The sequence below is a fragment of the Mustela nigripes genome, chromosome 13 (genome assembly GCF_022355385.1).
Source record: "Mustela nigripes isolate SB6536 chromosome 13, MUSNIG.SB6536, whole genome shotgun sequence".
In the NCBI taxonomy this organism is placed as follows: domain Eukaryota; kingdom Metazoa; phylum Chordata; class Mammalia; order Carnivora; family Mustelidae; genus Mustela; species Mustela nigripes.
In genome coordinates this window covers 116,463,080-116,475,832 of record NC_081569.1, presented here as the reverse complement: position 1 = coordinate 116,475,832, position 12,753 = coordinate 116,463,080, and the positions used below count along the sequence as shown (strand labels likewise).

At 43.5% G+C, this 12,753-nt stretch overlaps 1 protein-coding gene across 3 annotated transcripts in view; it reads right to left on the bottom strand.

Annotated features, from left to right (window-relative positions):
• Positions 1-856: 856 nt before the first annotated feature.
• Positions 857-12,753, bottom strand: part of RPS6KA5 (ribosomal protein S6 kinase A5) — a 183,519-nt gene continuing 171,622 nt past the window's right edge. For all 3 annotated transcript variants that reach the window (XM_059373522.1, XM_059373523.1, XM_059373524.1), the window contains 3 exons: positions 5,638-5,797; positions 4,170-4,333; positions 857-2,729 (listed from right to left, as the gene is read on the bottom strand). In XM_059373522.1, coding sequence (XP_059229505.1) covers positions 2,490-2,729; positions 4,170-4,333; positions 5,638-5,797 — 564 coding nt within the window. In that variant the 3' untranslated portion in view covers positions 857-2,489. The remainder of the gene's footprint in view (positions 2,730-4,169; positions 4,334-5,637; positions 5,798-12,753) is intronic.

Below are 12,753 nucleotides of genomic sequence, written 5' to 3'. Positions count from 1 at the left end.
GGCTTTTTTAAGATCTACTCCTTTTTCTTTCCTAACACTAAGAGTCCTTTTGCTGAACATTGTCACATGAAGCATTTTTCAGTTTACTGCCGCTATGACTCAGTGAAAGCTTTGTGAATTTCCAAGTGCAAGTCACCAGCCACGAACAGCTTGCGCACAGTCTAAGTGCTGCAGACTCAGCATCAGAGCTGTCTCTCTGGAATTTCTAAGTAGGGTGAGCATGAATTCATTTGAAAAGGGGGCACCACTCTGAGTGTTTCCGAGGTTCTTCCAGAAGCCCATTCCAGGTAATTCCGGGAGCCTCTTTGTGAGGCTCTTTCCATCCTCCTCTTACCCCGCCTGCCTTTTCACCCATTCAGTTTTCTGTCAGGTCCTTCAGAAGAAGAGGCACTGAGAATAAAGGAAAAGGAAACCCCTCAATTTCACTCTCCAGGAGTCAATGACATCATCAGTCCTTAGAGTATACTCTTTTTCTAGGTCATTTTCCATGAACAACAAAGTCCCTTCAGTTCATACTTTACAACTAGTGTTTTCTACCAGGATGCGTAGTTTAACAAATGAACTGAAGAGCTAACTTAGACATTTCCAAATCTCTTCAACATAACTATAGACATAAACGGACATTTTCTTGGTCACTGTAACGCTGTGCCTGGATGGAATCACATTCTGTGGTTTTGCTACAGGTTGGTAATCATTCATGTTAAGATTTCCCATCATCACCATGAAAGACTGCGAGCTAGGCGTACAAAACTTTCACTGATTCATGACAATCGTGGAGTCATCGGGGCCACTGAAAAGTATAAAAAGTTATTTCCAATAACCACTGTGGACAAATAATGTGATGAGAATCATATAATATTTTGAAAATATTTTAATATTTGCCATTTTTTGCCTGTGCTATTAATATATACATGGATTTAGTAATAAATATGCTACCATTACATAGAGCGCAATATCTTTAGTATTCATAACTGGTTGAAATTAATGCTGCTATTATCTTAAGAAAGGAATAAATAAATATCATGCCCAAGTTCCAAACCAATGCTCAAGAAGTTGTCATTAACAAAAACTATAAAATAAACAGGTCGGGCATCATCTTTTAAGCATGATTCTTGTAAACATAGCAAAGATTACTTCTCTCAGTCCTGCCATTTTGTGTGATGGCTTTAAAAGAAAACACAGCATATAAATCCTATCACTTCTTTTTTTTTTGCATAGGGAATGAATTAATCGTATTTGAAAATGCAGCAAACTTTCAGTGAAATGTCTTCATCACATAGCACTTGTTTTCTCTAGGAATTCGGAACTTTGGAGCAATTAAAAGTGCTCTGCATAAGTTTATAAAATATGCCTTCTGGATTTAAAATTTAACAGAAAAATTTCAAGACAAATCATAATCATGATTCTAAAATACTATGTACATAAAATCCGACTACAGGAGGGCATGCCTCGCTGCAGACAACACAGTGTACGAATGTGAAGCACAGTGTTTCATAGAATTTCCCTTTAGATTTTCTGCACATTGGTGCCTAAGTGGCTAATGATTACGCCCATTCCACTTGCACAAACAAGGTAGAAAGGGGGATGTGAGAACAAATTTAAAGGAGATAATGGAAAAACTGGCAAAAATGCAGTACATATGCTTTAAACAGTGCACTTTATAAAATAGTTTGCTTTATTCATATTCTCTTATAAAGTGCAAAATTACTTAATAAAACAGACCTGTACCTTATTATTTTGCAATAACCATGAAAACAAATCACCAGGAAAGAGCAGTGCAAAATTAAAAACGTAAGTAGCTTAGCATGCATCTCAGAGAGATCCCAAATGCAGAGCATGGGACCTTAAGTTCCTGTACTTTTATTTTTTTTTTATTTATTTTTTTACTTTTTAGAAAAAGATTAATAATAACAGGTACCATCAGAGGTAACCATAAAATAAAGACAATAAGTTAAAATCCTCTCTCAAGAAATAAGCGTTGGCCACACACACAATTCACTACAGTATCATTCTGAAGACCCTCAGACATTTTTCTCTGAGAAATCACTGTTCGAGGGGTGCAAATCTCTTAAAAACCCAGGCTGTCCACAAGGCAGAGCAAAAGGTTTCGTCATCACAGTACAAGTGACTCTTGCTGGCAGACATCTGGAAAACCCTCGACTCATTCTGTGAACCGCTCAAACCTACCCCGTCCCTAATTAGATTTACAGACAGACACCTTTGCTCTTTCCAGAACAGTCCTGTTGGCATCATGCTAGGTCGCTAAATAGTTTAACAGGTGCTCTATTCACAGTAACATTCTCTGTCCAGTGCTTTTGGACAAGGATAACCAACTGGGCTTTTCTGAAAAAAATTCCCTAAGAGGCAGATTCCAAAAAGACCAACAGGACGCAGTTTGAAAAGCGTAAGACATCACCTCAGGCACACGCTGAGGGCATTCAAGGTGCGATGGGTCGTCACTGATGACATTCCTACCGTCCCTGCACCACTCAGTCTGAGAACTGGAAGAGCGTATCCGGGTTACTGGGGTCCGCGGGGTTGCCGGGCGGCAGGGTCTTAGTGGGCGTGGTTTTCCCGTGAGAGTGAGATGAGGACGAGTGAGAACTTTCGCTCGAGCTGCTGCGCGTCTCTGTACTGGTGCTGGTCTTCTTCATCTTCCTTCTCTTCGCCAAAGGGGCCTTGTCGACATTCTGAAGGCAAAAGCCCTCTCTCTTGTATTTGTTAAAGGCCTAGGGGAGAAAGAAAGGGAGGTCCTGTGAAGGTCAAGAAACTGAAGTTCTCTTGGCAGCTAGGGCTCCTAGCAGAAGACCACTTTCGTCACCAGTCACAGCTCCAAATTGCTCTGGGAACAAGGTCCTGAAAACCTTCACTCGCAAACCTCCTGGCAGGGTCTGGAAGCTCAGGGTTCGAGTCTCAGTGGCTCTGTGTAAATCACACCAGCCAGGCTGTTCAGGAGTTAGGGTTCTCATAAATCTTTGGAAGAAGTCGGTGTTACATTTCAATAAAAAACACCAACCTCTCAAGCCCCATTACTTTTATTAGATCTGTGTCTGAGATTTAAAATTCTGACATAAAATCCCCAAACAGAGCAGACTAGATCTGTTAGGGCTCTCCTCTCCACTTCCAGGTCGGGGTAATTGGGGTATATCTCTGATACTTCGTCGCACAGAGAGGCTCAGCTCCACTTGCCTCGGCCTGGCTTTCTCCTCATGGCTTCCTGTCTCCACTTCTTTCAGCCTTAAGTTTGGGTGTCACTGGGGTTACTCTTTTTTTCTTAAAGATTTTATTTATTTGACAGACAGAGATCACAAGTAGGCAGAGAGGCAGGCAGAGAGAGGAGGAAGCAGGCTCCCTGCTGAGTAGAGAGCCCGATGTGGGGCTCGATCCCAGGACCCTGAGATCATGACCTGAGCCGAAGGTAGAGGCTTTAACCCACTGAGCCACCCAGGCGCCCCCTGGGGTTATTCTTGATAGCTTTGCGTCAAATGTCACTGGGCAGTTGGGGATCATCTGAACAAACCTGTGGCTAATCTCTTTACACCTCAACATATCCTAGTTCATTAATTTTTAATCCATGTCTGCAACTGAAGAAGAAACACTAGCCCTTTTCCTTTCACACGGTAATCCCTTCAGAGGTACGTCACTTCTCCCTAACTCATCTATTTCTTACACAATTCTCTTAAAACCTTTGCATCTGTTTGGAACAGCATACTCTTCTTCCCTATCCCTCACGGTCATGAGGGTATGTTAGGTATAAATGGCGGCTGAGTGAATGGACTTTTCACATGTGCCTAAGTTCCTAATGTTTATTTATGGCTTTTAAAGAAAATGATTTAGTCTATATGAGAGAGAAAAGTTCCAACATAATGCATATTGTTTTCATTATCTACTGAAAATTTTCAACTCTTCAAATATCAAACTACTGCCTCATTTCACAAACTCATCTGGAATGTCAAGTAAGTATTTTGTGGGTTGGCAGGGACTCGGGTCCCCCACATACTTTCTGTTAATAAATGTGTTCTTATTATGGAGGGATTTATAAAAACACACCTAGAATGAAAATAACACATTCTTTTAAATGTACCAAGAGCGTGTCTTGGAGGTTATGGAGTAAACATATCTGATTCCTTTTCAAACCTGCCCACCATGTGTGGAGCACAGGGCCTTACGTGGAAGGTTGCTTTCACACAGGTTTGCACAGCAGCTCCTGAAGACCCTAGAATGTCTGGAGTCATCAGAGGATTTGAGGACAGCTGACTGCCATCTTGAAGCCATTCGTTGTATCTCAAGCCCGACATTTTAAGCCTTTTATTTGGATCGACTGTGAGGAGTCCTATAGGAATAATTAAGATATTTTTATTTCATGATTTGTTTCAAACATAAATTTCAATGAGGTTCACATGACACAATGGCTCTGAGAAGGATTCAAACTCCTACAGAGTCATTACATTTTCATATACATTTCCACCCCTCAGTAAATCCTGAATGCTAACGACTAGGCCCACAATAGCCCGTGTCTACCATAGGCTAATTGACTTCTCCTGAGAAGAGACTGGCACCCAACACAAAGACTCCCATTGGCGACTAGGAAGCTCCACATGAATAGAGGGTACCTAGATGCACTTCATTCGTGTGCAAACATCTTGTACGAGTCAGCAAGGGCAGTAAGCTGCTAGAGATACGGAGATGGAGGCCCAAAGAGGAGCCATGAGGAGACACACAGACAAAAACCAACTGTGACAGCACCGGGAAATAAGCGCAAGAGTAACACTCTCATGCACAGCGTGTTGGCGACCCACGGGGAGATCTCTGACTGCAGTGTGGACACCCTGGAAGGCTTCCAGAAGATGAGTCCTGGGGGATGAGTACAAGTGGGCTCGATGAAGAGGGGTTCCCCAGGATTAGAAGGAGCAAATGTGAAGTCGTGCAGGAATCTGAGCACGGACACATGGGAAGAATTCAAAGGCAGCTTGAGGGGAACAGGAGGCAGGGACAGGCAGGGCCAGTTCCTCAAGGGTTCTGGATTTCATATGCTCCCATACGTGAGTCTGACCAGACGCTAACAGGGCCTCTCTGAAGGACTTTTAGCAGAAGAGAGGCATGGTCACACCTGTATGAGGAAGGTCACTCTGACAACTGATAACAGAGAGGTAAAGGCAGAGGCAGTGACACAAACCAAAAGGGTGCCATGGGCTCTTAGGAGAGAAAGGATGGCAGGAACTGGGGGGCAGCCATGTGAATGGGGACGAAGGGGTGGTGAGGATGGAGGATGGACGGTGAACTGCAGGACTGGGTGGCTGGCTGTGGAAGGTGAGGAAGGTGGGGGGTGGATGGTGACAACCATTCTGGCTTCCTGGCCGTGCAAGAGAGGGATGGGGTGGGGCATCTTTTTGGGAAAAGGATAGTAAAACAATATCAGTTCACTTTGGAGGTGCTAGATTGAGATGCTGGTGGACGCTGCAGATGTGGACAATATTACAAGGGATAGTGTTCCGGTAAGAAAAAAATAAGGCTCAGTAGAGTAATCGGAAACCTTCTAGAACACACGTGAATTCTTTAATTAACAAATACGTATGAATGGGTATGCCTCCACTTCAATCACTACACATCATATGCAATGTAACACTAGAGTCTTACCTTGGATCAAATCTTTAGCTTCTTGGGATACATTCTTCCAGGCTTCTCCTTCAAAGGAGAAATCTCCCTTTTTAATTTTCTTCATGATTTCCACCGCACTGGTGCATGTCAAACTTTTGTCATGAGATTGGAATGGAACTTGCCCTGACAACATTGTATACTATTAAGAAAAAAAAAAAAGAAAAGAAAAAGAACAAATGAGAATGTCTGCCAAAGTCATTGTCAAAGCCATGCTAGTCATTTCATTACCAACTTCATCAGCATAATTTACCAAATACGACAACTAGCATTACTGGGTTTAAAAGACTATGTAGCCTTCTTCTATCAAGGAAGCAACATTTCAACATTTCAAAGCCTTGTAAATAAAGTGAGACAGCTTATTAGATCAAAATTTAAAGAGCAAGAAGAACAAAACAAGGACATTCCAACTACTTCAGAAAAGACAGTGCTACTGTTAACAAAAAGTTGAGAGATAGCAGAACCCCTCATTAACTTTTTTTTTTCTTTATTCAGTTCTACACATCCTTTCCTCAGGACATTAACTGTGGTTAAGGGCTTCAAACATTTTAATTTAGGCCTTCCTATTTTGGTTGTAATTACCACTTTCATTTTATTTTTCTCATTGTGGAGTTAAATGGAATGAATTCTCTAAAACCACCTGTTTTCACTGTAGCCATGTGTTTGAAGATTTATGTTTAAGGTTTTTGCCCTTTAAGAAGTCAACAGAAAAACTGGAAAGCTAAGTAAGGCTTGTCAGAAACTAAATTGAAAACTTTAAACTTCTTGGAGGGTTTTCTCTCTGCTCGCTGAGAGACTTACAGGCCTGCGGAGGTGACAGACGGCCAAGAATGGTGGAGTGAGGTGACAGTGTCCGAGCACAGACACCATGGAAGCGCCAGCCATTGAGGAGACAGTGGTGGTGTCAGTAGGAGCCAGCTCACCATGGCAGTTACTCTCGAAGGGATACAAAGAGGAGGGTCTCTGTTTCAAGCCCGGCCCTCAGGCGGAGCCGTGTACCCAGGGAAAAGTCCCCGTGACCTGAAAGGACTCGGCCATTTCTCTTTCCTGGCCATGTGTCTGACAAGCACGGTCACCCTCATGATGCCAAGATGGTGACGCCACTCTCACACACCGGCTCTCACAAAAGATGGACGATTCCAGACAGGAAAATAAAAAGGACGTCAAAAGGGGAAAGCAGGAGATACGAGTAGGTGGGCATTCCACAAACCCTGGCTGAGGACGACTGAACACAAAGGAACAAAGCCCCAGAAAGAATGGAGAAGACACCTGGCTCCTATGAGGTGACCAGAGACCAGGAGGCTCTGGGCGAATTTGGACTTTGTGTACCAGAAAACTGTGCCTGAGAGAATAATGGACGAAGGGTGTGAAGATTGAAGACGCCGAGGAGAAGAGACCTCTGTTATTGACTTGGAGCAACCCGACGTGAAGATACGTGTTCTAAGGAGGGAAATGCGAAGACACCGGAAGAACAATGACAACACAATTTAAGAAAACCAACACCTTCCCTAAATCTTCTCGCCTTTACCCTTCATGCACACACAGTGACGTTCAGCACTTCCCCAACATCTCCCTCCTCAGACGCCAGCACTGGCTTCCCGACAGGGACCCACCTCGCTGGTGTCTCGCAGGCTCTGACCTCGCCCACCAGGCCCAGCCTGTGAGGCCCCTGGGGTTCTCACCCCGTGCTCCACACCAACAGTTTCTTGGCCTCCCTGACGGTGCTCCAGTTACTCAGTCTCCTTAGAAGGTCATTTTCTTTCGAGCTGACAAAGGCCCACCCCCGCTCCGGTGTAACTTTCCAGGATGTGTGACTAGGGCCTCCGCCATCTGCCATCCTTAGTCCAGAGAGAAGATCCATGGCAGGAGGGGAACATGAGCTTTTGAGTCAGTCAGACCTGGCTTTCTGCTTTTTTACTTACTAGCTTCTATTTTTTAGCTGTTTCGTTACTAGGTTGGGCAAATCAGTTAAGCTCTCCGAGGCTATTTCTTCATCTTTATCATCAGTGTGACAGGATGGAGCAACCCATTGCCTTTGGTAACAGCAGCAGCTGCTCAGCAGTCCACCCAACTTCCCTGTTTTCCCTTCCTCGTCCTCCTCTGGTTGGAAGGCAGTAGGGACCACATTCCTGAGTCATGCAACTTTAAAGTCCCTTCCTAAAGGTCCACCTTCTAGATCACTGCTGGCACCAACTATCTTAGCCTGGGTTTCCCAGGGAGCAGAGTCTAAAGTAAAGGCTACTACACAACTGCATTAAGAAGTGTGGTCCCTGTGGAGGAAGAGTTGAGGAGAACAGGGAACAGTGTCCACACCAAAGGCACTGCAGGCCCTGGCTAAAAGGGACCAGTTGGGAGAGTGGCCACGCTGAATGTGGTACAAGTCAGTATGGGGCTGGCACTGATAAGCACCTACTTATCTGGTCAATAGATTTTTCTTGATTTCTACCAATAGGAAAGATCAACGCAGCACGTCTTTACATGGCAAGGACAGCATACCCTGGGCTGTCCAAGAGCTATGTGAACTCTCCAGCTCTGTTCTCATACAGCCTGTTAGGACTTTGACCATCCTGGCGTTCTCAAGAACCCCATGCTGGCTCTTGGTATTGATGTCTTCATGAAGGGAGACATGGTGGGCAGGAACCAGCAGTGTCCTACATGCCTTCTAAGTGCATGAATGGCAGAGCAGGGGCGACAGACAGGACAAACATTCAGGGGACTGTCACACTGGTGAAGGGTTGAGGGGTCCTCTGGTTAGGGGCACAGAGCCTTGTTCCTTAAAGACAAACTGCTTGTACCTTGTACTGCTGAGAAAGAGGGATAGGATGTAGTGGGCTTCTTGGGACTTTGGTGATAGCATATATTGCTTTCTCAAGAATACCGCTCCAATCCATTTATCAAGTGACTGGGAAGGCTACCAGTTTCAAGTGCGGCCTGGAGTCAAGGAGTTCTGTGGCTGGTCCCAGCTGTAACACAGGATGTCTTCCTACCTAGGCCATCGGATCTGGCTGACTTGATTGTGCTAGGGGTAAGAATGCTGTGCAAAGTCTCTGGCAAGTGCACGAGAGGAGTCGCAGGGCAGATGTGAAGGATTCTGGGGTGGGGTTCTTGCCTTCTGTGGCAGAGAACTACTCTCTGAGAAATAGCTCCTAGACGCTACTGGTTCCTAGCAGACCATGTGTGCCCACGGGAAGGATACCAAGACCAGTTGCATCGTGTGCCCGGACCAGCAGCTGCGCTGACTCAAAGTCACAGCAGCGATCCTGTGTATTGTGGACACGGCACACTGAGAACAAGCCCCAGGAGGTCCGGAAGGCAGGAGTAAGTCACATCCATGGGTGTGCGTTACCCATCTCTGCGGCATCAACACTCCTAACTCAAGCCAGCGGCCTCACTGAGGAAGGGTTCCCCATGACCAACTGACGGAGGAAGAAGGGAAATTGGGCTTGCTTGCTGGATGGTCTATTAGAACACGAAAAACTCAGTGAAGGCCCCTGCTCAGGACAATGCCCTGTGGTCGGAGCTCTGTTCCTGAGGATCGGACTGAACCATCAGCTAGTGCTGGGTCCTCATATCTAGATTCTTTTTTTTAGAGAAAGAGGTGGCGGGAGAGAGAGAGAGACTGAAATCGGTGGGGTGGGGGGCAGAGGGAGAGGTAGAGGATCTTAAGCAGTCTCATTGCCCAGCGTGGATCCCCACGAAGGGCTTGATCTCATGACCCTGAGATCATTATAGGAGCCCAAATCAAGAGTTAGATGTTTAACTGACTGAGCCACCCACGTACTGCCCCCATATCTAGATTTTAGGGGTACATGGCCCATTTATAAAATTCACGTGTCTGTCTCTGCAAACTTAGAGCTTGCTTCATTAGAGGTCTTGGTTCATGAACTCAAGGGATCAGCTGCACTATACAACAGATGTGAGCCATCTGCAATCCCTCTTTCTCTGTTTTCTTCCTGCTCCTGGGATTATGTGCTTTAGGAACAAGACAAGACATACTTTAGTTTCAGGTTCTGCTTTCTGGGGAGCCCAGACTAGAATACCTTTCTATTACTGATGAGCATTTGATTTGTTTCCAGTTTGGGGCATTTTAAAACATGCTATATATTTAAAAATTTTTTTTAAGATGTTGTTTATTTATTCAGGAGACATGCACAGAGAGAGAGAGGCAGAAGGAAAAGTAGGCTCCCCACTGAGCAGGAAGCCCAACGTGGGACTCAATCCCAGGACCCTAGGATCATGACTTCAGTTAACGGCAGGCACTTAACCAACTGAGCCACTCAGGCACCCTACATATTTTTTCTTAGACCCATCTTTTGGAATATAATAATAGAATTTCTCTTGTGTTTATTCCTGAGGGTGAATTGCTGGGTCATTTGGTCTGTATATGTTCAGTGGACACTGCCAAACAGTTTTCTAAAACACATTCTACTTCTTAATCCTACCGTACTTCCTAACAGAAATGAACGTAGCTACATATGAGAAAGTAACCTTTATAAATACAGTTTTCTTGCTTTCTGATGCATAGTAATGTAACAAGCTGTCGGGTAGAAAAACCAATTCTCCATCTTTAGAAGTGTTTAAAGGAGACTGGTGATCAGGGACCTTGTAGAAAAGATCCCTGCTCTGGATAAGGCGGAAATAGACAAACTTTAGCCTTTCTTAACTCCAATCAATATCTTACAATTTTAGTTGATTACCCAGGAATCAACTTGTGTTGAAAAAAATTTTGTGCCTGCAAGTTGTTTGCAAATGGTGTGGCAAACAGTATTTACACACTTAAAGGTATATATCTATGTGTTTGTGACCGTATCTATATCATATATATGTATGTACCTGTACATACATACACATACACACAGACAGTGTGCACAAGAGAGAAATCGAGAGAAAGAAAAAGGCAATGTGGCAAAATGTTAGACATTCACAGTATTATTCTCTCACTATTTTTCTGGATCTGAAATTTCCAAAATAAAATTTTGAGAAAAAAGTAAAACAATAAGATCTCCTAAATAAAACACTTGGAAGAATTATGTTTTAAATGGAATTGTATATGCTGGCTGACTGCCACAGAATCCTATCCCACATGAATACTCTGCGTTAGGGGCTCAATGTTTTGTGCATCCGAAGTTCGTATGTTGTGGCACTTGGGCGGCTTAGTTGGTTAAGCGTCTGACTCTTGGTTTTGGCTCAGGCTGTGATATCAAGCCCTGCGTCAGGCTCCCTCAGTGGGGAGTCTGCTTGAGATTCTCTCTCTCTCTCCCCCTGCTCCCAAGCACGCATACACAGTCTCTCTCTCTCTCTCTCTCAAATAAATAAATCTTAAAAAAAATTTCTATGTTGGAGACCCAACTCCCGATGTGACTGTATTTAGAGACAGGGCCTTTATGGAGGTAATTAAAGTCACATGCAGTCATCAGGGTGGGGTCCTGATCCGATGGGATTAGTGTCCTTATAAAAAGAAACAGCCAAGAGCTTGTGCACTCGCGCTCTCTCTCCCAGCACACTCACGGAGGGAAGGCCATGTGAGGATACAGAGAGCAGGTGGCTGTTTACAAACCAAGGGGAAAATCCTCACTAGACGCCAACACTGCGGGCATCTTGGTATTGGACTTCCCAGCCTCCAGTCTGTGAGAAAATAAATTTCTGTTGCTCGAGCTACCTAATCGGAGGCATTCTGTTATGGCAACACCAAGCTAAGCCACTGGGTAAGCTCTATTTTAATTAAAGTCATGTATGTTTCTGACAGGGACTGCATACCCAGCGAGGAAGACTGGGTTGTAGTCTAGCCATAGGAGACTACATGAAGCAGCCTCCCGGTGTATTTATTTTATTCAACGGGGGTGATGTAAATTATTTTCATATTATCATAGCTACATTCATGTTTATTAGATACAACACACAAAAAAATCCCATTGATTTCCTTTCTTTCTTTTTCTTTTTTTTTTTTTTTTTTTAAAGATTTTGTTTTTAAGTAATCTCTATACCCAATGTGGGGCTTGAACTTACAACGCTGAGATGGAGAGTTGCATGTTCCACTGACTGAGCCAGCCAGGCGCCGCAAAAGGCCATCGATTTCTAAGGCAATCAGGAGACTCCAAATAAACTTTATGCTTGCTACAGAATCGCTGGGGCTTTGTGTCTAGATCTTCTGGAGGCATGCATTCATGTGTGTGGAAAAGTCTGCAAAGCATTCTGGTTTTTTGTGACTCTTTAAATTGTGTGCTAACTTTGTTCTATGTCTGCATTTCATTGTATCTCTAAAAGGCAAAGTTTCTTTTAAAACCACAATCACACCACCATGATCACACCTGAAAGAAATTAGTAGTAATTCCTTTATATCATCAGTAGCCAAACGGTATTCAGATTTCTCCAGCTGTGTCACACACATGTATATATCTACAATTACAATTATATCTGTATGGCTCAGAGTTTGAATTTAATAAATAGAATTAAAATTAGAATTTGTTTGAATCAGAATTCAAGCAAATGTAAATATTGTTTCAGAAGTGTCTTTTGGTCTATAGGTTCTTGGGCTACCTTTTTTCTCCTAGGAGAAACTGGGTTATTTGTCCTGTAGAACTTCCCACAGTCTGGATATTGTGACTGTGTTCCTGTGCTATAAGTTCCTGTAAGCTGCTCTTTGTCCCCTGCTTGTCTTAACAACTTGACGAGTAGATTGAGAGAGAAGCATGGCTTCCAAACCCAAGCTATTACACACTTATTTCCATGGATATGGCATTCGGAAGCTTGAAAATACGGGTCCGTGTGTCTAAGACTCTCTTTTAAAACCTTAAAGAGGTTGAGGATTACCACTGACCTATATTTAAAGTAAAGGCTCTTTTACCAAGGGCAATTCTATACTATTGCTAAAATTGGAAAGCTTTTTATTTAGACTAATTTTTTAGGAGAATGCTAATGAAAATATAAGAGGTTTTAGTCCTTAAATGAAACTCTCAAGTCTATAGGAGTTATTTTTTATTTGAAAGATCTTATTCATAAATATTTAATTTTAGTTTGAAAATTATAAATGATGACTTAAAGTTGCTGAAATGAAAACCATTTAAAACTTAAAAATAAAAGAAGAACCATCGTTCGGGG